The sequence below is a fragment of the Harpia harpyja genome, chromosome 15 (genome assembly GCF_026419915.1).
Source record: "Harpia harpyja isolate bHarHar1 chromosome 15, bHarHar1 primary haplotype, whole genome shotgun sequence".
In the NCBI taxonomy this organism is placed as follows: domain Eukaryota; kingdom Metazoa; phylum Chordata; class Aves; order Accipitriformes; family Accipitridae; genus Harpia; species Harpia harpyja.
In genome coordinates, this window is record NC_068954.1 from 28,667,638 (window position 1) to 28,694,086 (window position 26,449).

Below are 26,449 nucleotides of genomic sequence, written 5' to 3' on the forward strand. Positions count from 1 at the left end.
GGGTGTTTGGTGGCACATGTTGTGGTAGCCCCAGGAGACTTGAGTTCCATTCACTGCTCAAGCCAGAGCGGGAAGCCATGTGTGCCCGGTCACCCCTCCGGGACGTTCTCCCAAAGCAGTTCTGGGTGGTTTCTGTAATCTACCATCTGCCCTTAAAGGAAATGAAGAAATGAGTTAACAGGTGGAGCTGGGCTGAAGTGGGAAGCAGTTCTGAGCATGGAAGACATGACAGTATTTGATGACTCTGTAACCTCGTTTTAATCGCCTCAGCATTAAAGCTTCTTTGAACGGAATAAATTACTAGGTAGAAATGTAAACCCTAACGATTTAGGTTTCGTCCTTCTCTGTTGTACACACACACACTCTGCCTGTGTCTGTTTTACATAGTATTAATCAAGACAAACTTTTACTTCAATTTAAAAAGTTATTCTGGCTTTTACGTCAAGTGGTATGTGAAAACAGGATTCCTTTTTTCAGTTCTAAAAATGCACATTTTGCCAAAATATATTCATTTATCATATAGTTACTAGCAAGTTGCTCTAAGGTAGTTCCATCCTTGGAGACTGACACAGAATTGGGTCGAACCTTTTGCGAGTTTGACATATTTCAGTTCAAATGCTTAGTTTTCCTTAGACTATGTTTTATAGTCGCAATAAAATTTGCTAAGTTTACTGCTGCTGAACAAAACTCAGGTGCTTGCATGCTATGAGGTAGTCAGCTGAACTCCTCCACTGTGGATTCCAGGCATACTTAAATGAGTTCCCTGTGCTGGTACTGTCTAGGTGCTTTTGATTGTAGATAATTAGCAACAGGTCAGGAGGCAAAAACATCTACATGAAGTATTTGCAGAGTCTGGATTTTGGTGGTTGGGGTTTTTTGAGGTTTTGTTGTTGTTTTGCTGTTGTTTACGCACACTGGTGTAGCAATTTATATTTCAAATCACTGAACATCTGCAACCTGGTATTCTGTAACTAAGGGAACTCTCTGTTTTTTCAAGTACCTCAGCGCAAAAGTGCCTGTTTAAAAAAATCCCAGCTGGGTATTTTGCATTCCCTAACAAAATACCTGAGAAGGTCGGCCGCTCTGAGAGGAACGATGAATTTCACTCAGGCAGAAAGCCTAGCGACAACAGGAAATTGAGTCTCAGACACATCCTTCACCAGAGGGAGAACACTTTTCCTCACCCAACTGTCACTTGTAAACTATATGGAAAAAAATATTTCCAAAGCTTTGGCCTTTAAAGATATTTTAACTTGGGTTAAACTCCTGACTGTTAAAACACCATTTCACGCAGAAAGCTAAGAGAAATCCATTTGTTTGCACATTTCTGCAGAGGTCTGTGACTGTACTTTCTAAAATCAGCATGCAAAACCTACCAGAATCACTATCACATAACCAAAAGACGTAACACAGCATCAGACAACCTGCCGTTCCCACTTAACAGAAAGGGACTTCAGGCATGTAAAGGAGATTCCCAGCTCCAAGGTCACAGGGAAAACTCTGTTAAAGATTGTGTTGCAGAAACAATAGAAAAAATGCTGCTCCCAAGTCCTGTGTCACCACCTGAAAAACACGTTTGTCACCTTCTCTGTTGAGCCTTGTTGCCAATAACAACTAAGAAATGAGTTTACCTCATCAGTTTCCAGTTTTCCTTCAATCACAACAAATTTCTCTCCCAACCCAGCCTTTTGGATTTGGCCTTAGCTGTACTCCTCCTGCAGCCCCTTCGACGAATGGCAGAGATCTTGGCTCAGCTGAAAGAAATGGGTCATTACTTGCCCTGAGATTTCATCAGAAAGTTCTGTATTTTATCCTTGCATGTCTCAGTGAAGTCAGTAGCTCTTCTGTACCTGAAATAGAATAAGGAACCCTACGGTTGTTCTGCAATACGGTCCAAAGTCTTTGGAAAGCCCAAACACGGCACAGTCCTTGTGAGTCTGCTGCGTGACGTCTGCGATGCCCCAAGTTTGCTGTAGAGAAGTAGCCTCACTTTTGAGAAGGGAAGAGCAGCTCCATACAGCTTCAGTGGATAGTTGTGCTCTAAAGGCAGTCCGGAGCTGGGGGAGCGCCTGGTAGATGAATAACAACACAAGTTGGCCCTGAGAATTCAAAGAAAGAAGTCGCAGTTTTACCTACGCAAGCTGTCAGTGAAACCATTGGCACCACTACTTCTTTTCACAGTCTGCCCTGCGTGTACGTACAATAGATGTATTTAAAATCATGGTTTTGACTCCTATCATCCCTGCTATTCTTCAGAGGTCGTTAAACTGCAGCTGGTTGAAGCAGGCTTGGTGGAGTGCTTACTTGAGATCGTCCGGAAGACTGCGGACAGTGACAAAGAGGATGACATTGCAGAGCTCAAAACAGCTTCTGACCTTACGGTTTTATTATTGCTTGGAGGTAACTACGGTGCGTCACGATCTTCTGCAAAGCAACAGCAGATGCTTGTAATGCCGTCTGGCTGCTGAATTTTACTGTTTGCTAATTTTCTGAATAACCTAGAGGACCTCCTACCTGCCAGTTAACATTTAACGGGTCAGATTTTGTCTCTCATCCCATTGCAGGACTGGATGAATTGTAGTGAAGCCAGCAGAGCTTCACAAATATGAAGAGAAGAATTTTCCCTAACAAACACTTCTTTGGCTTGCTGACTGTCTGTGCTTTTTACCCCAGATGACTCCCTGCAAAAGTTATGTGAAGGAGGAAAAGGCGGTGTGTTCCAGAGAGTACTTTCATGGATTCCTTCCAATAGCCATCAGCTACAGCTTGCAGGAGCGTTGGCTATTGCAAATTTTGCCAGAAATGGTAAGAATGTGCCCTCATAGCTTATGTAAATTTATCTGTGCCCTTCTATCGTGCTCTGTCTGTACAGCTACAAACAAAAACTGCGTGTCGCGGTAAAGCTGGCGTTGAGCTGTACGGCAACATCAGTAGTTTTATACTTTACAGTCCTGAAAAGCGTTAAGCCTACGTTAAAAGTACGGTTTCGCATCTGTAGAAAGGCATAGGGGATTCCTGCCTTCTTCAGTGTTTCTTGTATCACTCTTCTAAATTTGTCCTGAGCACTGCAACTCCCATTGGGGATGGTGGTCAAATTCTCAACAATGAAATCTAGAAAGGAGCAAGGAAATAACCCTTCTATTCTTAAAAAGCTCTTGCAAAAATCTTAGTAATAATCTTCCATTCACAGGTGACTTGCCTTATCTCGCACAGGCGGAAACTGCATCCCTATGCTGGCTAATGGCGTAGCTCAAAAGCTGATGGATCTGCTAGACAGCCATGCGGAGGATGGAAAGGGAAGCGTGCAGCACGCTGCACCGGGTGCTCTCAGAAACCTGGCGATTGCCGGTAAGCCTCGCTTCGCATTGCTCGTTACCCGAAGGTGAAATTCTGTTCTCCCACGGCACCCCGCCGGGGGGGGAGGGGGGAGAACTGACTGACAGTCCTAGAGACAGGTCAGACGGCTGCTTTCCATCCAGGCCCATCAGCACTTTTATGTCTTTTGCACAGCAGTCGTGACAAGCGGTTTTAAATGCATCACAGGCCTACTGACCGTCCTTTCCCCCTTTGATCCCACAGTATTATCCCCCACCAAGGAAAGGGCAGCTTTCTAACAGGCAGGGAGCGGAGGAGGCCTCGGATATGGTTTCTCAACCTTTTCTGTCCACAGCACTCGGGTTTTTTGTTTGGTTGGTTTCCTTGGGGATCTCTCTCTCAGCTGAGGGTCCCCACCAGACAGCAGCGCCCACTTTGTTGAAACACTGCATCTTACCGTAACTTCCCGAGGCTTTGACAATTCCCAAATTAGAGCTGGAGGTAGGCTGTTGGAACAGCCAGCCTATTGCAATTAGTTACTGTTCGTAGGCAATGAACTGAATGCGAATTTTGTCACTTTTAATAGCTTAACTTGTATGAGCTTTGATTACCCGAGCACAAAAGGCAGAGCACATGCACAGAAAACCAAAGCAAGCCTGTGATACTTGTGTATGCTTTCTCGTACCAAGCCAAAAAAAAGCCTTTCACCCATTTAACCTTATTTTACTATTTTCAGTTTTGGCAAACAATAACTTTCTAAAAATGATCATGCATACATAACTAAACCCATGCGGCTTTAGTGGTATGCCATTTGCTTACCTCTCTCGGGTGAGTAATTCTATTAACTTCCATCAGGCAGCGAGCTCCCCTGCAGCCTGTGCTCAAGGATGTCTTGCCAGAGACCTACATAAGATTTCACGTATATTGTTATAGAAAAATGAGCAAGTCATAACTGGCCTCAGTGATGAACTGCTTGTTAAACACTACTTTGAATATGAAGGAAGTACTTTTTTCAAAGTACAATACTGGACCAAGTTTGCACCTTACATACATTCCAGAGCGCTCCATGAAAGCAGAGAACGTAGACTAGTGGAGGGGATGAAAGAGAGTTTGGGGGGGGGCAATACAAGGACTACAGGCTCCAGCCATGTCAGGCCACAGTGTTGGTACTCTAAGTATTGCAACCAGGCAAGAGGTTATTCTGCTAATGAGTTGCTTTACTTCCTTTGCCTATGTGAAATAGAAGAGCGTTGTTGGGAACCAGGGAAGTTTCCTCATATTTCAGAGTGCAAGTATAGCCTGGGCTTCTACTTGGTGTGTTTTGTGGAAGACGCCTTTCCTAGACCAAGGGGCAAAAGTCCAGCCTTCTGTTTATGGTCAGGCTGAACACTGAAAATCAGATGTGCCCGCTAGGAAAAAGCACTTAAGTTCACGCCCGTGTCTTAGCAACCATGACATTTTTCCACAACGCGGTATTGTCAGCGCATGCTCATGTTCCTGAAGTCTGTGTTCACAAGCTATTTTTCAAACCATGTCTGAAAATTGGCTTCGAGACCGTCTTGGAAATAAACTGCATCTTCCAGAAATGTTCTCGAGATCATCCCTGTTCTTTATTCATGCAGTTGTAAATAAGGCCAAGATGCTCCAAGATGGTGTTGCAGAAGCTGTATTGAAATGTCTCAGATCGGAGATGCCCCCTGTTCAATTCAAGCTGCTGGGAACATTAAGAATGTTAATAGATGAACACAAGGTAAAAATAAACTGTTCTCTATGTTAAGTGATTCTCTTTGGTTCAGTCTGTGATATGCTGTGCCAAGATTCTTACAAGAGAGAAGCAGAGGGGGTTTTAAAATTTTATTCCTCAAGTCCTGGAATAAATCTAATACATAGGCGAACGGGGCGGGGGGGGGGAGAAATGTGGGTTGATCCCCCCCAAACTCCAAAACTGCCTACCAGGGAGCCTCAGAATAGGTGTCAAATGCTTATTTACTTTCCTACTTCAGAACTCCCCTACACTGCCACCGTATGAGTATGTATTGAGGCGTGAGTGTTTTAAGCTACCGCTCCCATTTTGCTGTTCACTTACTGCATTTCCTGGCTGTACCTAGCTCCTTGGAACAGACTAATGCACTTGTTCATTGATAAACTGCACTTTCAAAATGAACAAGCACCTTTTAGCTTAGCAGCTTGTTCCAGGATGAGGATTTATAAAATCAGACGTCTGCTAAAAACCAGAAGTAGTCAATGAGATAAATTAGCCAAGTATTTATTTTTGACCCAGTTCTGCAGATTTTTGCAAAAGATCCATTCTAGTTCTAGCAAAGCTATTAGATGTGAAATAGAAATTCATTGAAGAAACTTAGGTGACTTACAGTCTATAAAACCTAATCTAACTGACCGCAGTGCTCCCTCTGGCAGCAGTCCCTCCTGGTTTCAAACTTTTCAGCCAGCTCACCTGCGGGTGTGACATCCCCTGTATTTTCCCTACTCTTAATCAATGCACAAGCCTCGTTAACGGGGCTGGTAAGTTGTTTTCAAAAACTGGACTCTTAATGTTTTTCTGTATTTTGTTTCCATTTAGACTGGCTTTACTTGCTTCCATGCAACCTAGACTTCTCCCACTGTTAGTGCAAGCTAGTGAAGTTCTACTTAACAGATTCCTCCTGCTTAGTAACTTTCAGCTTATTTTTCTAGCGCTTGCTTTAAAAAGTGACAACTTTTTTGTTGTGGTGTTGGCTCCGGCATTATGTAGCAGGAGCAGCTGAACAGCTGGGCAAAAATGTAAAACGGGTGGCACGACTGGTGGAGTGGTGTGAAGCCAAGGATCACGCAGGTGTGATGGGAGAGTCCAGCAGACTACTTTCTGCACTTAGACGACACAGCAAATCAGAAGTAAGTTAGCGGTGAAAAAGGTCAGCTTCTAAGAACCAAGAGCTACCTCTGCACTTGGTATCGGTAGCCGAGCCCTCCGGTATATAACCCTTCTAGAGAGCCAGGTTGCTTAATTCATGGGCTACCTCTCCTCTGCCTCTGGCACCTGCCGGTCAGACACAAGCGACAGGTTTAAATGCTCACTGGACCTCCTTAAGTGAAGGAAAAAAAAAAAAAAACAAACAAAGCAAAACCATTTCAGAGCGGTGGGCCAGTTGAAGGAACACTGTCAGGATTCACGGGGCTAAGTCTTGACTCATTTTTATTTGTATTGTATCCTGTAGAAGTTCAGCATGCCATATTTTCCACGTCTTCATGATGCTATACATGAAGAATCATTGCACTCAATTGTTTTGATCTTGCTACGTATTTATATAAAACTGAGATCCAGAAATAGCCTGTCCCCCTACTCTTCATGTAGCATACTTCAGAGTTTTAGGATTTTAACGGATCATTAGAAATGATAATTTATTCCCAATTCTAACCAAAGCTTGCTTGTATGTGGCAAAAGGTAGGACATTAAGAGAAAGCGTGGGAAAGACGAGTTCTGTCCCTCCCACCACCTTTGCATCAACGAACACTTTTACAACAGCAGTCCAAGTCCACCGTCAGGAGAGTATTAGGCAAAACAGCCTTAGAAAGGACAAAAGCATCTCCGCTGGAAACAAGCCATTTCAGGCTCAGACTTCATTTAGTGTGTTCACTGATAGAAACGCAGGCTGCATCACTGAGCTCAAATAGCAAGTGTGATTTGGAGAGCCCAGACTTTAACAGGGACCTCTTCATTCGTGCATGGCATTTGCAAAGTGAAAAACATCTTGTGGACCTGTTCTATACTGAGCCTCTCCAAAACCAAATCAAGGGGCCTTACAGAGATTTAAATCTTTGCAGATTTCCAATGTTACTGTCTCTTTCTAATACCCATTCTCCGTTTTACGTTCAGCCTTTAAAACTGATCGGGTTTCACTTGAGTTCTCATTCTTTCTACACCTCCCCCACACGGTCCCTCCCCAAGGTGCATGCGTAGATGGCATACGCCACCACAGATGTGAGTTTTTATCAGTACTCTCTAGAGGAGAACAGAATTCAATTCTAAATACAGAGACGCTATTGATGGCATCCAATAGATATCAATACAGAAGTTAGCAGAATTATCACAGATGAACTTTTGTGTGGTTTATGTACTCATAGAGGAAACTTGACTGGCAGAGGAAAACAGAGCTGACAGGGTGGGGTTTTTAATGCTTTTACTGCTCTCTGGGTTTGAATAGGAGTACAACTGTATGGTTCTGTACAGCTTCACATCAGCTTTGAATTTGGTTTTTAATTTTAAAGGACTTGGGGTAGTGTTTACAAAGGCGACAGTAGTTTAGAAAACTTATGTCTCATTCTACAAAACAGAGTAGGTACTTGGGAGTTGAGCCACACTAGCACCAAACCTGACTGCTGGTACTGCCTTTTAGAGGGCGACGTTCAGCTACAAAATAAAACACTTGGATGTCAAAGGTGCTGATTGATTCCCAAGGCTTATATAGCCAAAATCCCACACCAGTTCAAAAAGAAATGAGCAGTTCCCAGATTCTTCCAGGAAGTCTCAAAACTACTTTGGAGTTCCATCACAAAATCACAAATAATAAAACACATCATCACAAGTAAGGAAAAAAAGACAGAAATACTTGGGTGCTTGCGTACGACATGTCATTCAGAAAAAAACAGGTTTTCAATGTGAAATTCCTGAGCCACTAGCATCTTCAGCATGAGTATCTAAAGATATTTCAGTTTTCAAGGATTATGATCACATCGCGTCGGTTTCCTTGCATAAAGAATGCCACTGCATAGCCTGTGCAAGCACCGGAACATAAATCGTTGTAAAGACGTGTATCAGTGAGTTTTGGCTTGTGCCTGGAGTTAGAAAGGGATGCGTGCTTTAAATGGAAATTCAACACATTGATGAAACCTTTAAATCAGATTCTTATTTCAAGAAATAACTACCCTTTCAAAACTTTGTGCATCCACAGAACAAATAAAAAGCAATAAAAACCAAAGCACATTTCCTTGAACAGTTTCCCTTTTGCATGCCAAGTTACCCGATTTTCAGGCAAACGTTTTGCAAGTATTTGGGGGACACATAAGGGTGAAAACATCAGGTGCAAACTCTCTTTTAAAATGATAATTAACAAGTAACCCAGGACCTGCAGACACCAGAAATCTTTATTCATCCTGTCACATACCTAAGTCGGATGGAATTTTGGACTTGCAAACAGAATCCCAGCTGTGTATTTTTAAACTGCTTTGAAGCCCTTTAACCCAGTCAGCATTTTCATTTCCTAGATACTAGTTCACTTTAATTGCTGGCTTTACAACAGAAACCAACACACCGGCATCCCACAACTAGCCTCTCCTGACCTGCTTTGTGTTTGAAGGAAAATTCCACACTGTTTCAGAAGAACGCCACTCCTTTTCCTGCCCGTTTCTAACAATCTTTTTTCAAGCGCACCATTTCTGTTACCTAGTAAGGTGTAATATTTGTGATCTCGCCTCTCTGAACGCTTTGAAGAAACTCTGAGAATTCACGGGGAGAGATGAGGGATTTGGTAACTTTATTAAAACTATGTTGTTGTGTCTCCTGATCCCAAATACATGGTTTGTTGGCTGCTTTTGATAAGCTGCTCTCAACATCACAACATAAAGCAGGGAAGACTAATCCTCTTTGAACACCAGCTGAGTTCAAACATAACCAAGAGGGGACTCCTTGTTAGGCAACTGATGGCACGCCATGAGAACTTGAGTTACACAGTATAACCTGGGAAACAGTTAGTTACATGCGTCTTAACTTAAGTCACGTGGTTAACTGCCTTCGTTTATCAGGTTGTATCTTACAATTGCAGAGTAACAGCAGATAATTTATAGGCCCCCAGGCATGTACATTTGTGTATAAAGGGATTACATATGCATAAAGCCAACGGGTATCCTTACCCGAAGATAACATAGCATCCATGACAATTTTGTTATTTAATACAGTTTGCGTGCAATGCACAATGCAGATTTTGTTCATTTCTCTCTGGATTATTTTAGGATGTAATTAGGACCATTGTACAGAGCGGTGGCATCAAGCATTTAGTGACCGTGGCAACCAGCGAGCACGTAATAATGCAAAACGAAGCTCTCGTTGCACTCGCGTTAATAGCGGCTTTAGAGTTAGGCGAGTATCCCAGCGGTTAACTCTACCTGTTTTCTTCCCAGTCTGTGCCCCTCAGAAGTCACAGAGGGAGAGTTGTGCGAGTTTCTTTTGCAATGTGGAACAGCCGCCTCCTTCCACCTGCCTTTCAGTAGCACGGAAATACATGACAGTTCATGCCAACGTAGGCAGGCAATAAGGTTATGCAGAAAACTGGAGTTTGCTGGTTAATACAGCGTCTGCTCCGTCATTCTGGTAGGTGGTCACATCACCTACAAAGGCCCTTCAACCTAACTTTCAGATTTGGGGTAAAACCCGGAAGGCTAACAGTTACCCAAACCGTACTTTAGAGTGGAGACTATATGACCTGACTACGTTCCTGCACTGGAATGGTTAATCCCCTCTTGAGAGGGCTTATCAAAGTAAAGCTTTCACCTACCTAGTTAGTGAGAGCTAGAGACCACACACAGAGGTGGATAACGCTCCCCAAATGTCTTTAGCAGCAGTATTAAGTGCCACAGAAAGAGGTGCAAGAGTTGCCATGTGAAGACCTAGATGATTACCTGTCTTGACCTGCCTTTGTAGTACGTCAGCTTACCAAACAGAAAGGTAGATGCCCAACGGAGGTTTTGTTTATTCTATTTGCTTGCTTATTAACTAAGATAAGGACCTATAACAAGCAAGGTTACCCATTTTTGCTCTTGATTTCATCTCTTGCCATCGCCTACTAACGGGAATACTACGTTCAACTTCCAAATCACTGCCAATGCATCAGGGAATTGTTTTAATTAAAAGTGTTCCTATTCACACAAATTGCCTAACCCTTCTTTGCCTTGTCTTCAGCCACTTAAAGGTTTCGAGCGCAAATTCAGTACATGAGGTTTCTTAGAAAACTACACAGGAAAGAACTCACGCCCTGATCTTGAAAAGTTTATCAGAGCCTTTGTAATGGACCCTCAGCTCCCTCTACCATGGAATCAATCAACAATGACACCATCTCTACCTACTCACAGTTTCCAAAAGCCAATTCAGGCAATGGAAGTCTTGAAAGCTGAAATATTGCAGGGGTTGGCCTAAATAGCTAGAAAGCCTGGGGGCTTTTCCATCAGCTGACTGCACATTTAAGACTGGATTAAATCATTAAACTCTGTGATTGTCCTTTCCAACAGTTCGGCTATTTTACATTTTTACAGCAAGAGCTGCGATTCCTACGATGAACATGCAGCCTACGTGTGGGTGACGGAATATAGCCATAGGCTGTGGGACCCCCCCCGGAGCAGCGGGTGGGGCGGCAGTCTGGCGGGTGAAGGCTCCTCGCGTGTCCAGGACACCCCGCGGGGCTGGGGCAGCCGAGCACTTGCCCACCCCCGGGCAGACTAAGGTGGGGGGAACGCGGGGCCCTGTGTGGCCCCGAAGTGGGGCAGGGGGGAGTTGGAGCCGTGGCCCCCCCCTGGCCAGGGCTCGCTGCCCTGGGTGCTCCCACCCCTGGGCTGTGCCGATCCCCCCAGGCTCCCTGCCTCTCTGTTGTGGGGACACGCTGGGGTGCACCGCATGGGCTGGGGTCCCACGGAGATCCTCGATATGTCCCCACGGGCTTTTTACTCTGCCTTTTTGGCAACCGTTGAGCACCGTGCAGGCCAGCCCCTGTGAGCGTGTCTGAGACTACTCAGGCTCCAGCAGCCAGGGACACATTTACACGGAAGGTGGCAAACGTTATCACCTAAAGCCCCCAAGCCTCCCTCCCTTCCTCCCAGGGCCCCAGTCTCCCCCCATCCCCAGGCTGCCATCCTTCATGGCCCCACAGCGCTGTGGCCGCCTGTCCCCATCCCCAGTGGAGCTGGCCCTGTGGCCGGTTGCACCCCATCTCACGGGGCGCATTCCAGCAATCTCGTAGCCGGTGGCCCTGTCCCCGCTGACCCACAGCCACCCGCCGGCACAGCCCTGGCTGCTCCCTGCCAGCTTCTCCAGCCGCTCGCAGGTTTCGCTGCCGAGGGGAAGGGCCCTGTCGGATGGTGGCCGGAGCGACCCGGGCTGCTACCTCCCGAATGCGATGCCGCTGCACACAGCTGCTCGAGGGGCCAGAGCCGAAGCCTGTGGGTCACTGCCTGCCTGCCGCGTGCCCCGACTCCTTCCTCCTGGTGTCCCTTCGCATGACAGCAGCTGCTGCTCTCTGAGCAAGTGAGAGACCCCATTCCTCTTGGGAGCCTGCAAGCATGCTGTCTGCCTGGGCTAGAGCAGAGGGCTGGTCTTCGTTTTTCCCCTTCCCGGGCTCTTGTTCCCCCCTGGGGCTGGATGCTGGATCCTGGTGGGCGCTGGAGCCCGCGTGCTGTGGCCGTCCGTGCACATGTGCACACCCGTGGTGCACGTACGTCTGTCTGAGCGTCTGCTGGGACTACACGCGCAGCCTGGCTCCTGCTTGGTCCTGCGGTGGGGAGCTGTGGCAGCCGGCTGGGGAAGGAACCAGCAAACCCGCCAGGGAGACATGGACAGGTGGTGCCTGCCGTCGCTCCCACCGGTGGGCTAAAAGCCATGCTGAGAGTGATGCCCCGTTCCCCAGTGGAAGCGGCTGGGCCCCGGGTCAGCTCTTGGCGCCAGCCCAGGGAGCTGATGGCCGTGTCACAGTGGGCAGCGATGGCTGTGTCTCTGTGTGTCACCTTGGGCCTGTGACATCGGCGCCCCGGCGGGTATAAAAGGGGCTGCTCCCAGAGGCGGGGGAGCATTTGGGGGACAACCTCGGTGCTGCTAGGCAGGAGTTTGGAGACGACTCACCCACAACCTGTCCTGTGTCCACCGTGCAGCAGAAGGCTCCGACGGGGGGAGAGGAGAGCGAGGGCAGAGAGTAGCTTCAAGGACCCCGCACGGGCGCAGCTGGAGAGGCAGGCGGCCCAGATGAAGGCAAGTTCACAGAACCATAGTCTGGCTGAGGTTGGAAGGGACCTCTGGAGATGATCTGGTCTCGTCCAATGCCCCTGCTCAGGTGGGGTCACCTACAGCCGGCTGCTCAGGCCCATGTCCAGATGTGGACCGTGTCCAGAGTTGGGCCTGGGGGTCCCTCTGTCTGCCTGCAGGGCTGGGAAGGAGAGGGGACGCGAGGGCAAAGGCAGTGCCCGAGGGGAGCCGGGAAGGGATAATGCGGAGGGGAGTGCGCATGGGGAGTGTCCCGGTGCCCTGATGGCTTCTCCTCCTCCTCCCCTCCTCTCTCGCAGGAGCACTTTCAGAAAATGGCAAAGAGGGAGGCAGCCGCAAGCCTGGAAGTGGCACAGAAGTTACCCTTTGCCGCGCGTGGCTCCCTGCGACGTCGCCCGCTGGCTTCGCAGAGGGAGCAGTGGTCGGAGCTGGCAGAAGCTCTTCAGGAGCAGGCACTGATCAATGAGGTACTGGGGACAGGAGGCACGGGGGCTCAACACGTTTGTGGGGGAACCCCCCTCAGAGGAGGCATGGCATGCATTCTTGACCAGGCCCTTTGCTTGCTTCTGCAGCTGCTCAGGAACAAGCTCCAGCACCTGCTGGAGAGACGGGAAGGTCTCCGAGAGCCAACAGCTTTGTGAGTGGCAACGGGGCCCTGACTGAAATCTGGGGCAGGGGGGTGGGGGGGTACGGAGTAGCACTGGGCAGGCCGCTGCTGCTCAGACATCCTTCTGGCTCCTGCAGGCCGGAGAGCCCTTTGTCTTTGCCTAAGCTGCTCAAAACAGCACTGAGCAACTCGGGACTCCTGGAAGCAGCTCTGCACAACTCTGAGCAGCTCCCAGGCTCTTCTTCCGTGCCCTCCAGGCCTGGGGTGGGTCTGTGCGGTGGTGGGATGCCGGGGGTGCCTGGTGCCAGCTCCAGCAGAGGCTGGGCAGCACCCTGGCTGCCTGTTGGCCACCCAGGGGTTCACCGTGCTGGCCAAGGTCTCTTCTCACAGCCCAAACCCCGTGGTGTCCGTAGCAGGGGGAAGACGGCGCAGGCAGACATGGCAGGCGAGAGCCTGCTGCAGGAGTTGGTGGCTGCGCGGCTGGTAGGACAGACAACCCCACTGTGGGCCTTGGGGAGGGAAGGGTCTGCACTGTGCCCAGGGGACATGGGGGCACTCGCTGATCTCAGCAGGGACGAGGGAGGGGGTCTGAGCCCCCAGACCTCAGCTGCCTCACACACCCCAACGCATGTCCCTGTGTGCCTTGGCTTGTAGGAGGAGCAGCTGGCATCAAGGAGGCATAAGATCACTTCTTGGCTGCGGTGAGTTGCTCGGGGTGCCAGGGCTCTTCCCTGTGCAGCGGAATGCCTGTGCCAGTGGTCCGAGGGCATTGGGCAGCTTTGGACTTGCCAGGGATGAAGTATTTCAGTGTTTCTTTTCTTCCTTGCTTGGGCGGCACATAGCAGGGGATTTTGGGGGCCCACTGGGGAGATGTACAGCAGAGCCAAGAGAGATGCCTGGGTCCTCACCCCAGTCCCGAGCAGGGTGTGTTCTGCCCGGCACGGTGCAAGGCCCCACGGTGCTATTCAAAGAAGGTGGCTGGAAAGAGCTGAGACAAATTTACCCCCTGCTCGGCCTAACCTCTCTCCTGTCCCGCAGGAGATTTCTTCTGTTCCTCGCCTTCCTGCAGATCGCCATCCTCATCTTCATCCTCCTGAAGAGGGACATCCTCAATGGAGTCCTGCCACCAAAGCTGGCAGACGCCTTTGGGAGCTGCCCAGTGAGGTCCCAGTTCTCTTGAAATAGAACTAGAACGAGAATAAAGAAATCTGTGATTGTAGGACAAGCGCGTCACCTTGTCAATGTTACACAAGAAAAGCCACCACGTAAAGGTGGCTTTGAAGCCACGTACAAGGGACCTTGACTGACAAGAAGGGGAGAGGCCTCGCTGTTAGAAGGGGAGGCCGTTGTCGGTGCCCTTAGGAGCCTCCTGGGCTGCTTATGTCCTGCTGTCGTCCCTCCAGCAGGTCTCTCCGAAATCCCCCATGAGGACCAGGGCCCACGAACATGAGGCTGCTCCCACCTGTCTGTTGAGGGCCTCACCCGCTGCTTCTCCCCGGTCAGGCAGCCCGTAGCAGGCACCCACTGCAACGTCACCCTTCCCTGTCTGCTCTTTAGTCCTTACCCAGGAGCCCTCAGTCAGCTCTTCACCCATCCCCAGGCAGAGCTCCACGCTCTCCAGCTGCTTCCTCACATAAAGGGCAACTCCCGTCCTCCTTGTGCTGGCCTGTCCCCTCCAGAAGAGCCTGTGTCCCTCCAGTGCTCACCCCAGTCCTGGCGGCCATCCCACCGCGCCTCCGCCATCCCCACAAGATCATGGCCCAGCAACTGCCCCCAGGGCTCGAACCCACCAGGGCCAGAGGTGGCCCCCACCCCAGGGAAGCCCCCGCGCTGGGGGGACAGGACTGGTGTGAGGGGATGCAGCCAGGGCTCCGTCCCCAGTGCCCATTCTGCATGCTGGGGGGTCCCTCTGCCCCCCATCACCTCTGGCTTGAGGGGGTCGCAGCCCCATGGCGGGATCTACTCAGGGTTAGTTTTGCTCCAGGTTGTCCCTCACCAAAAACAAGGTTCCCCCCTTCCATCCCCCAGTCCCAGCAATAATCATCTCCACCAGCCTGTGGGGGGGCCATGCGCCCCTGCCCCAGGCCACCCCCGCCCACTCGGGGTCGCCCCCATCCCACACACACACTACCTCCTGCCCCACGGCTGGCAACAGGGAGACATTCTCCCCATGGGTCGCAGCTTTCTGACAGAGCAATTGGATTTAATGCACCGAGGAGGCTGCATGGGGGTGGGGGGGTTATGCACCATGAAAAGACATTTAAAACCCAGCAGCTGGGCCGCACTCATGTCCCACAGCCTAGAGGAGATGCTGACACAGATACACTTGGAGCTGTTTCTTGGGGTAAATCGGGGGGGTACAGAGACACCACCACCCCCCGTCCCGAGGTGGGAATGGAGGGGTGGGGAGGACCCCTCCAGCCCCCATGCTGGGCAGGGGGGCACAGCCAGGGTATATACAAGCAGGGGCTGGTACCCGCTTGGGGAGGGAGAGATTCCCAGAGGGTCGCAGGGCCCTGGCGGCGGCAGGGATGCCCGGTGCGAGGGTGTCTCCAGCGTGCTGTCACTTCTGCAGCCGCTTGACACGGGCATCTATGTCCGCAAAGTTGTCCTCTACGACAGCCAGGTTTTCCTTCATTGTCTTCTGGACCTGGCGGGGGCGAGTGGGCAAGGGGGTGAGCGGCGGGGGCAGGAAGGGGATCCCACTCCAGCCCAGTGGGTGTTGGTGGGACCCACCTCAGCCAGCCGCATGGTGTTGGCCTTGAGAGCACCCACTATCTCCTGCTGCGTGGTGTCCAAGTGCATGAGGACCTGCCCAAACTGTGTGGCTGGGAGGGAGAAGAAAGCTCAGTGCGGGAGGCGGGGAGCAGAGCCACCACCCCTCCCAAGATGCTCCCAGTGACACCATGCCACTGTCCCCAACATCCCCTCCAGCCCCTCACCTTGCTCATGCAGGTCCCTGAGGGTCACCAGCCTCTGCACAACATCAGGCAAGGTGCTGGCCACAGGGTCCCAGTGCTGCATCGTCTCATAGGTCTGGTGGATCTGGGGGATGGGCCGGGTCAAGAAGTGGGGGGCAAGCACAGTCTGGAGGGGGGGCTCCGAATATCCCCTGCCGTGCCGGGCTTGCCTTTGGGGGCCCTCCCCTCCAGCTCCTACCTTGCTCTGGATGTCGGCATCTTGCACGGTTGCCTTGTGCTTGGCAATTTCATTCACCTTCCCCAGGACGCTCTGGGAAAGGGGAAGCAGATGCGAGATCCCAAATCCAGCTCTGCCCACCCCCAATTTCATGACCTTGGCCACTGCTGTCCTGTGGCTCTCCCGTGGAGCCCTGACACCCACCGGTGCAGTTCCCTCCTTCTGCCCCCGCCTCACCTGCAGCCAGGCCTCCACTTGGTCCAGCACAGCCACGTCCAGGATGTTCACCTTGGCCTGCAGGACCTGCACGGTCTCCTGGGCACGGAAAGCAGGGTGAGAGGGAACACGGTATTGCAAATATTCTGGTAAAGAAATCAAAATTTAATCACATAGAAGAGTTGGCTTTGATTAAGAAGTAAAATTGTGAAGTATCATGTATAGGATTGTTAAGTTTGAAATGCAGCCATAGAAACTTTAGGAACTGTGTTATGTGTGACTCTAGGAACCTTAACATTGTCAAAGTTTGAAATAGCTAACCACGGAAGCCTCACCAGGAAGTTACTGGTCTTTCTGTGTTTTGTTTCAAGAGACTAAGGAAACCGTCATGGACACCAGTTTGCTGCTTGGAAACCCCCTTACCCTTCCCATCTTAGAATCATAGAATCATAGAATCATTTTGGTTGGAAAAGACCTTCAAGATCATCGAGTCCAACCATTCATTAACCATGCCCCCTAAACCATGCCCCGGAGTACCCTGTCCACGCGCTTTTTGAATACCTCCAGGGATGGTGACTCAACCACTTCCCTGGGCAGCCCATTCCAATGTTTGACAACCCGCTCAGTAAAAAAATTTTTCCTAATATCTAACCTAAATCTCCCTTGCCTCAACTTGAGGCCATTTCCTCTTGTCCTATCTCCAGCCACACGACAGAAGAGACCAGCACCCACCTCACTACAACCCCCTTTCAGGTAGTTGTAGAGAGCGATAAGATCTCCCCTCAGCCTCCTCTTCTCTAGACTGAACAACCCCAGATCCCTCAGCCGCTCCTCATAAGACTTGTGCTCAAGGCCCCTCACCAACTTGGTTGCTCTCCTCTGGACACGCTCTAGCAGCTCAATGTCTTTCCTGTAGTGAGGGGCCCAAAACTGAACGCCGTACTCGAGGTCTGGCCTCACCAGTGCCGAGTACAGGGGAACAACCACCTCCCTGCTCCTGCTGGCCACACTATTTCTGGTACAGGCCAGGATGCCGTTGGCCTTCCTGGCCACCTGGGCACACTGCTGGCTCATATTCAGCCGGCTGTCAACCAGCACACCCAGGTCTTTCTCTGCCGGGCAGCTTTCCAGCCACTCTTCCCCAAGCCTGTAGCGCTGCATGGGGTTGCCGTGACCCAAGTGCAGGACCCGGCACTTGGCCTTGTTGAACTTCATACGATTGGCCTCAGCCCATCGATCCAGCCTGTCCAGATCTCTCTGTAGAGCCTCCCTACCCTCAAGCAGATCGACCCTGCCTCCCAACTTGGTGTCGTCTGCAAACTTGCTGAGGGTGCACTCAATCCCCTCATCCAAATCATCAGTAAAGATATTAAACAGAACGGGGCCCAACACCGAGTCCGGGGGAACACCACTCGTGACCCACCGCCAACTGGATTTCACCCCATTCACCACTACCCTCTGGGCTCGGCCATCCAGCCAGTTTTTCACCCAGTGAATAGTGCACTTATCCAGGCCACGAGACGCCAGCTTCTCAAGGAGTATGCCATGAGAGACAGTGTCAAAGGCCTTGCTGAAGTCAAGGTAGTTAACATCCACAGCCTTTCCCTCATCCACTAGGCGGGTCACCTGGTCATACAAGGAGATCAGGTTGGTCAAGCAGGACCTGCCTTTCGTAAACCCATGCTGACTGGGCCTGATCCCCCTCTTATCCTGGAGTTGCCATGCGAGTGCTTTCAAGACAAGCCGTTCCATAATCTTCCCCGGTACCGAGGTCAGGCTGGCAGGCCTGTAGTTCCCCGGATCCTCCCTCCGACCCTTCTTGTAAATGGGAGTCACATCGGCAAGCCTCCAGTCCTCTGGGACCTCCCCTGTTGACCAGGAACGCTGATAGATGGTAGAGAGTGGCTTGGCAAGGACCTCTGCCAGTTCCCTCAGTACTCTTGGATGGATCCCATCAGGTCCCATAGATTTGTGAGTGTCCAGATGGCGTAGCAGGTCCCTAACTAATTCCTCCTGGATTAAGGGGGGTACGTTATGCTCTTCATCCTTACCTTCCAGCTCATGGGGTGGAGTACCCTGAGGATGACTGGACTCACTACTAAAGACTGAGGCAAAGAAGGCATTAAGTACCTCGGCCTTTTCCTCATCACTGGTTGCTACGTTCCCTTCTGTATCCATTAAAGGAAAGATATTCTCCTTGGGATTCTTTCTACCGTTACCATATTTGTAAAAACATTTTTTGTTGTCCCTTATGATAGTGGCCAGATTTAGTTCTAGCTGAGCTTTCGCCTTTCTAATTTTCTCTCTGTATGATCTAACAAGATCCCTGTACTCCTCCCAAGTTGCCCGCCCTTTCCTCCAGAGATGATAAACTCTCCTTTTTTTCTCAAGTCCTAGCAAAAGCTCCCCATTCAGCCAGGCCGGTCGTTTTCCTCGGCGGTTCGACTTGCGGCACATGGGAATAGCCTGGTCCTGAGCCACTGAGATTTCCTTTTTAAAGAATGTCCATCCCTCCTGGACCCCTTTGCCCTTCAGGACCATCTCCCAAGGGACTCTCTCAACCAGTGCCTTGAAGAGGCCAAAGTTAGCCCTCCGGAAGTCCATAGTGGTGGTTTTGCCGACCACCTTCTTTGCCTCACCAAGAATTGAAAATTCTATCATTTCATGGTCACTAAGCCCAAGACGGCCTCCGACCATCACACCTCCCACCAGTCCTTCCCTGTTCGTAAACAACAGATCTAGCAAGGCTCCTCCCCTGGTTGGCTCACCCACCAGCTGTGTCAAGAAGTTATCTTCCACACACTCCAGGAACCTCCTAGACTGTTTACTCACTGCTGTGTCGTATTTCCAGCAGATGTCTGCAAAGTTAAAGTCCCCCACAAGGACAAGGGCACACGATTCTGAGACTACTGCCAGCCGCTTGTGGAACGATTCATCCGTCTCTTCAACCTGGTCGGGCGGTCTGTAACAGACTCCCAGCACAGTATCTGTCTTACTGGCTTTCCCTCTCATCCTCACCCATAAGCACTCCACCTTGTCATCAGAATCGTGTAGCTCTGTACAGTCAAAACATTCCCTAACATAGAGAGCCACCCCACCACCTCTTCTACCTTGCCTATCCCTTCTGAAGAGCTTGTAGCCACCCACTGCAGCACTCCAGTCATGGGAGTCGTCCCACCATGTTTCCGTGATGGCGACTAAGTCATATCTATCCTGCTGCACGACGGCTTCCAGCTCCTCCTGTTTATTGCCCATGCTGCGTGCGTTGGCATAGATGCATTTGAGCTGGGTCATCGAATCCACCCCTAACATCGGCACGCTGCCCCCAGGCTCATCTCTGGCGCACCCAGTTTTATCCCTTACCCCCTTCGAACCTAGTTGAAAGCCCTTTCTATGAGCCCCGCCAACTCATGAGCGAGAATCCTTTTCCCCCTTTGAGATAGCTGGACACCATCTGTCGCTAGCAAGCCTGGTGCTGTGTAAGCCTCCCCATGATCAAAAAACCCAAAATTCCACCTATGGCACCAGCCTCTGAGCCACGTATTAACCAGGTGTGTTTTCCTGTTCCTTTCAGTGTATTTCCCTGCCACTGAAGGGATTGAGGAAAACACTACCTGTGCTCCCGATCCTTCCACTAATCGTCCCAGTGCCCTGAAATCCCTTTTGATTGCCTTTGGATTCCTCTCTGCAATCTCATCACTGCCAACCTGCACAACCAGCAATAGGTAATAATCAGAGGTCCGAACCAGACCAGGGAGTTTCCTGCTAATGTCTTTTACCCGGGCCCCAGGGAGGCAGCAGACTTCCCGGTGGGATGGGTCAGGTCTGCATATCGGGCCCTCTGTCCCCCTTAAGAGGGAGTCGCCTACGACAATTACCCTCCTTTTTCTTTTTTCAGAGGATGTGAGAATGCGTGGGGTTGCCCGACTGGGCTTAGGCATCTCCCTAGACAGGCCTTCATCTTCACTGGCCTGCTCCTCAAGTTCCAGAGCCCCATACCTGTTGCGTAGGGGCAACTGGGAAGGTGAGGGAGAGCGGGAGCGGATTCGCCTGCCTCCCCGAGCAGGGACCTGTATCCATCCCCCTCCATCTCTCAGGTCCCCTCCTGCCTGGTGGCAGGAGGGCAGGGGAACCTCCGCTTCTTGCGGAGCCTCCATCTGCTGCCCCTGCCTCAGGGATGGCAGGGTGCGGGGTGAGTGTGTGGTGTGTAGGGTGCGGGCCCACCAATCTGTCTCCCTCTCCCACTCCCTGACACTCCTCAACCTTTCCACTGCCTCCTTCAGCTCTGCCACCAGGCTGAGCAAATCACTCACCTGGGCACCCCTCACACAAGAGGTGTCCCCGCTGACCTCCGTCCTTTCTGACAGACTCAGGCACTCCCTGCAGCCAGAGACCTGGACAGCTGCATGTTTACCTGGGACCTCTGTCTGCCTTGCCCTATTTTTCCTAACAACGGCTTTCCCCCGAGTGGCAACCATCCCTGGGTCTCCCTCCGGGCCGACACCCACCGCTTGAGCAGCCTGCTCGAGCTGGGAAGAGGGGGGGGCTGCGCCCTGCCTGCACGAACTGCCGCGCCAACTGCCGCGCCACGCCCTGTTCGCCGCGCTCCTCAGGGCCGTTCCAATCTCCCGCCGTTGCCCCTGCAACGCCCGCGCCGCGGCAGCCTCTCCCGCGAGAGCCGCCGGCTCCGGCCGGGTCCCTCCGCCCTTCCCCGGCGCTCCCGGGCCTCGGGGACCTCCCGCTCCGCCTCGGTCTAGCGCTTAGCCGCCGACTTACCGTCGCCTCCGCTGGCCTCGCCGCTGGCTGAAGGCTGCAATCGTGATTTGAGTATCGAAGATCCCAATCGGCAGAGCTAAGTGTAACTGACCAATGGTTGTTTTTAAATAAGAATATTGACAAGGTTATACAATCAAAGGACCAATCCTTATAAAGGTTAAATTTAAGAACGAGCACAGTATGCATTTTTATGGAAAGAGCTTTTGTAACAATGACCTGACAGAAAAAGTCTATAAAAACTGATGGATTTTGATACTGAGTGGGACACGCCTTTGGAGGAGCCATCCCCCGTGTCCCCAGCGCTGCCGTAAATGAAGAGCCTGCTTCTTTAGACAGTCCTGTGTCTTCTCGGACTCGGAGCAGAAAAGAGCAGGTAGTGATACAAGCACCTCTTAGGGAGGCGGTGGGACTAGAAGGGAGTCCCATTCTAATAAAAGTTCCTTTTTCATCATTTGCTCTAGAAACAGGGAAATCAGTAGCAAAGACTTACCAAAATGATGCTGGGGGGGGTTACTAAGCATTTCCAGTTTTTGGTAAGGCAGCATAACCCGGACTGGAATGACATTCAATTACTGCTAGACCATATGACAGAGACAGAGAAACAGTTCATTTTGAAAACAGCCCTTGACATAGCCAGTGATCAGCTTAAAACCACAGGGGAAGACATAAAGGACCATTTTCCCTTACAGGACCCTCATTGGGATCCTAACAGAAGCGCTCGTATGCAGCTACTAAGAAGGTACAGAGGCTGGGTTATAAGGGGTATGGAAAGAGCAATCCCCAAAAGCATAAACTGGTCTACTCTGTATGCCGTGAGGCAGGGCCCGAAGGAGACCCCCTCAGAATTTCTTGATAAATTTCGGGATGCTATGAGACGGCATACCCCCCTGGATCCAGGATCGGAAATCGGAATACAGCAGTTGGTGTCTCTATTCATAGGGCAGTCAGCAAGTGATATTCGAAGGAAGTTGCAGAAGTTGAAACTGTCAGAAAGCAGAAATTTGGAGACTCTATCAGATGAGGCTTGGAGAGTGTTTAGCAACAGAGAAGAGGAGGATCGGAGGAAGGCTAAACGGGCGCTGGCGGCGGCGCTGCAAGAGAGTGAGGGATTTAGAGGTATGAGGCCTAGGATGCCTCTGGGAAAGGATCAGTGTGCTTGGTGTAAGCAAAAGAGACATTGGAAAAACGAGTGTCCAAAGAGACGAGGAGGGAAAGGGAGAATACAGGCCCACGTCAAGGAAGATTGACGGGGACCGGGGGAATCTACCCTGGCGGATCCACTGGTTATATTGAAGCTAGGGAAACAACAACAGAGTCTGGAGTTCCTAGCTGATACCGGGGCAACATTTTCCGTTCTAAACCAAGCTTTAACACCTATGGATGATGATTTTGTAATGGTGAGGGGAGCTACTGGCCAAAGCAAAAAGGCGTATTTCTTAAAACCTCTCAAATTTAAATTGGGGAAACAATTGGGAATACACAAATTCCTACATACCCCTAACTCACCAAAACCTCTATTAGGACGAGACCTATTGGAACAACTAAAAGCGGAAATAAGATTTGAAGGAGGAAAGAGAGAACTTCGAGTAGGGGATGACCAATTAATTGAACTTTTGAGTCTGGCCCTTGTAAACACTCCTGTCACTTCGGGAGTACCTGAAGAAATCCAGAACCAAGTATATCCAGGGGTATGGGCCTCAGAGATACCCGGAAAAGCGAAAAATGCCTCCCCAGTAATAGTCAAACTTAAGTCAGGGGCACGGCCTGCAAGAATCAGGCAATATCCCCTTAGAATAGAAGACAGGGAGGGAATTCAACCAATAATTGACCGATTTATCAAACATAGGTTACTAACAGAGTGTGAATCGGAGTATAATACTCCCATTCTACCGGTCAAAAAGCCAGATGGTAGTTATCGAATAGTACAACATCTCAGAGCTATCAACAGACTTGTCGAGGACCTACATCCAGTAGTAGCGAACCCATACACGTTATTAACTAAATTAACCCCTGAATTGGCCTGGTTTACTGTATTGCACCTAAAAGACGCCTTCTTTTGCCTACCATTGAGCCCGGAGAGCCAGCTACTGTTTGCCTTTGAATGGGAAAACCCCGATTCGGGAAGGAAGACACAATTAACATGGACTGTGTTACCACAGGGGTTTAAAAACAGCCCCACTCTTTTCGGAAACCAACTGGCCAAGGACTTGGAACAGTGGGAGCGACCTCATGGAGTGGGAATAATATTACAATATGTAGACGATTTATTGATAGCCACCGAAACAAAGGATCTATGTATAATATGGACAGTTAGCTTGCTAAATTTCCTTGGACTTAATGGCTATCGAGTCTCTCCACAGAAAGCCCAAGTGGCTCAGCAGCAGGTAACTTACCTGGGATACGAGACCACCGCGGGCCAGAGGACCTTAGGAACGGCAAGAAAGGAGGTTATCTGCCAGACTCCCCGACCACAGACAGCTAAAGGACTTCGCACGTTTCTAGGAATGACAGGATGGTGTCGCCTATGGATATATAACTACGGACTCTTGGTAAGGCCACTTTATGAACCGTTGAAAGCTAATTTAAAAAATCTTACCTGGAATGGGGAAGCAGAAAGGGCATTTCAGCAACTGAAGAGGAAACTAATGGATGCCCCTGCCTTAGGCTTACCAGATACTACTAAACCATTCTGGTTGTTTTCCCATGAGAAGCGGGGAACAGCACCGGGAATTCTAGCCCAAAACTCGGGACCATACAGAAGAGCAGTGGCATATGTCTCCAAACAGCTTGATGAAGTAAGTAAAGGATGGCCTAGCTGCCTAAGGGCGGTAGCAGCATTGCCGTTAAATATTCAAGAAGCACGTAAATTTACGTTGGGGCAAAAGATTACAGTATCGATATCTCATACTGTGTCTACTGTATTGGAAGTAAAAGGGGGACACTGGCTCTCACCACAGAGATTCCTTAAATACCAGGCCATTCTGGTGGAACAGGATGATGTGGAAATAGTGGTTACTAACATTGTCAATCCAGCATCTTTCCTTAGTGGAACCATAGGAGAGCCGGTATCACGGGACTGTCTGGAAACAATTGAAGCAGTCTATTCCAGCCGACCAGGTCTAAAAGAAGAACCGCTGGAAGATGCTGAAGACTCCTGGTATACAGATGGAAGTAGCTTTGTTCGACAAGGCGTCGGTGAAGCAGGGTATGCGGTAACCACTACAGATCGGGTAATAGAATCCGCAGCTCTTGCCCCAAATACCTCGGCACAAAAGGCAGAAATAACAGCTTTAACCCGAGCGTTGGAGCTAGCCAAAGACAAGAAGATTAATATCTGGACAGACTCCAAATATGCCTTTGGGGTAGTCCGTGCCCATGGAGCCATATGGAAAGAAAGGGGACTCTTATCCACCCAAGGGAAACACATAAAATATGCTGAAGAAATTCTTAAGCTCCTGGAAGCAGTGCAGCTACCCGAAAAGGTAGCGATCATGCACTGTGAGGCTCATCAGAAAGGAAATACCGCTCAGGAGTTGGGTAATGCCATGGCAGACCGCGAAGCCAAAAGAGTGGCCGTGAGAGGTGAAATAGAGGTACAGTCTTTGGTCCCAGGCAGTAAAATACCAATCGATTGTGAACCCAGGTATTCCAAGGAGGATTTGAAATTAATTGAAGACCTAGGTGGAACAATAGAGAAGGGTAAGTGGGCAAAGACCCCGCAGGGGAAAATAACAGTCCCATTTACATTATTATGGGCCACAGTTACAGCAGAACACAGAAAATCTCATTGGGGAAACGAGGCATTGTATAACTATTTAAGTCAACGTATGGTTGCCCGGAATCTCTATACTACTGTAAAACAAGTAACCAAGCAATGCGAAACACGCTTACAAAATAATCCTAAGGTGAATTCTAAAATCCAGTTGCGACAAATAGGAAAAGGGAATTATCCAGGACAACAGTGGCAGATTGATTTTTTGGAACTTCCAAGGAAAGGAGGGTTCCGATATTTGCTAGTTTTAACAGACACCTTTTCAGGATGGCCAGAAGCATTCCCTTGCCAGACTAACAAGGCTAGAGAAGTAACCAAAACACTGCTACAAGAAATAATAGCAAGATTCGGAGTTCCGGCAACAATCTCCTCGGATAGGGGGCCACATTTTATTGCAAAAATAGTTCAACAAGTTAGCAGATTGTTGGGAATAGATTGGCAGTTACACACCTCATATAGACCACAAGCGAGTGGTCAAGTAGAAAAGATGAACCACCTAATTAAGACACAGATTGTGAAATGAGGGCAAGAAGCCGGACTGACCTGGCCACAGTCATTACCTTTAGCACTTTTAAGGATTAGAACAAAGCCAAGAACTAAAGAAGGGTTAAGCCCTTTTGAAATATTATATGGGAGGCCCTATACTCTACAAGTGGGTATGTCAACTCAGATAGGGGATGAAACGTTGTCAGATTATGTAATAAGCCTGCAAAAACAACTTCAGGAAGTAGAGAAACTAGTCTTGGGAACCAGAGCCCGAGGCCTTGATGGACCGGTACCTGATATTAAACCTGGTGATTATGTGTATGTAAAGTCTTTTACAGACTCATCCTTGAATCCGAAACGGGAAGGTCCCTTCCAGGTGCTGCTAACGACCCACACAGCAATCAAGATTAAAGAACAGACTTCGTGGATACATCACACTCGAGCAAAGAAAACCCCTCAACCACGCTGGGAATCCACATCTCTGGGACCATTAAAGCTCCGCCTTCAAAGACAGTAATAGGAGTCTTATTGGTCATGTTGAGCTGTGGTTTAGCTAACATCTGGGAACGGAAGCCAAGCAGTCCGTGGTATGGTAATGTTCACGTGCAACTAATGGAAAAGGTGGCTATGGCCATCAATGTAAATAAATGTTGGGTCTGCACTAACTTTCCTAAACACAGTTTTCAGACAGGAGTACCCCTAATAGGACTTCCCATTCCTTTCAATACCCCCTGGAGCGACCTTTGGGACAAACCTGATGAGCATTTTGTTGAAAATGATGTTGATCTGTAAACTTGCACAATAACTATCCCTATGTTAACAGAAAAGGTAAAATGCGTAACGGATCACAGAACAGGTCTCCCTGGCAACGTGTCGGTGGGAAAGTATCCCCACCGCGACTGGGCTTTCCAACTTCAGTTACGGAAAAACCAAGAGAGGTATAGGGAAAGGTATTGGAAAGTTCCCAAAGGGACGGGATGGTATTGGTTATGCAGAGATATCGCTCTCAAGGCTCTACCTCCCTGGTGGACGGGCTCTTGCACTTTAGGGGTGGTATCCCCAGACATAAGGGTAACAACCCATCTAAGTGGAATGGGTTGGATGAGATTCCCAACTGGAAGAC

At 49.9% G+C, this 26,449-nt stretch overlaps 2 protein-coding genes across 2 annotated transcripts in view; both read right to left on the reverse strand.

Annotated features, from left to right (window-relative positions):
* Positions 1 to 2,448: 2,448 nt before the first annotated feature.
* EIF4B (eukaryotic translation initiation factor 4B) overlaps positions 2,449 to 26,449 on the reverse strand; it is a 149,082-nt gene continuing 125,081 nt past the window's right edge. The window contains 1 exon segment of the mRNA XM_052809246.1: positions 2,449 to 2,467. The gene's annotated coding sequence lies outside the window, so the exon portion shown is untranslated.
* On the reverse strand, positions 15,321 to 21,613 carry LOC128151756 (dynactin subunit 2-like). Its single transcript, XM_052809404.1, has 6 exons — positions 21,559 to 21,613; positions 16,314 to 16,438; positions 16,098 to 16,169; positions 15,881 to 15,983; positions 15,675 to 15,766; positions 15,321 to 15,588 (listed from the first exon to the last, which is right to left on the reverse strand). Exons 1-6 carry the CDS (start codon positions 21,611 to 21,613, stop codon positions 15,502 to 15,504), a joined length of 534 nt encoding a protein of 177 aa, XP_052665364.1. The 3' UTR covers positions 15,321 to 15,501.

Excerpts from the sequence above, each read along its gene's own strand:
- LOC128151756 (XM_052809404.1), bottom strand. The coding sequence starts at position 21,613 with ATGCTGCCTTACCAAAAACTGGAAATGCTTAGTAACCCCCCCCAGCAT. Across the intron at positions 16,439-21,558 it reads CCCCCCCCAGCATCATTTTG|AATATTTGCAATACCGTGTT; the intron begins GTAAGTCTTTGC and ends TTTCTTTACCAG. Across the intron at positions 16,170-16,313 it reads AAGTGGAGGCCTGGCTGCAG|AGCGTCCTGGGGAAGGTGAA; the intron begins GTGAGGCGGGGG and ends CCCCTTTCCCAG.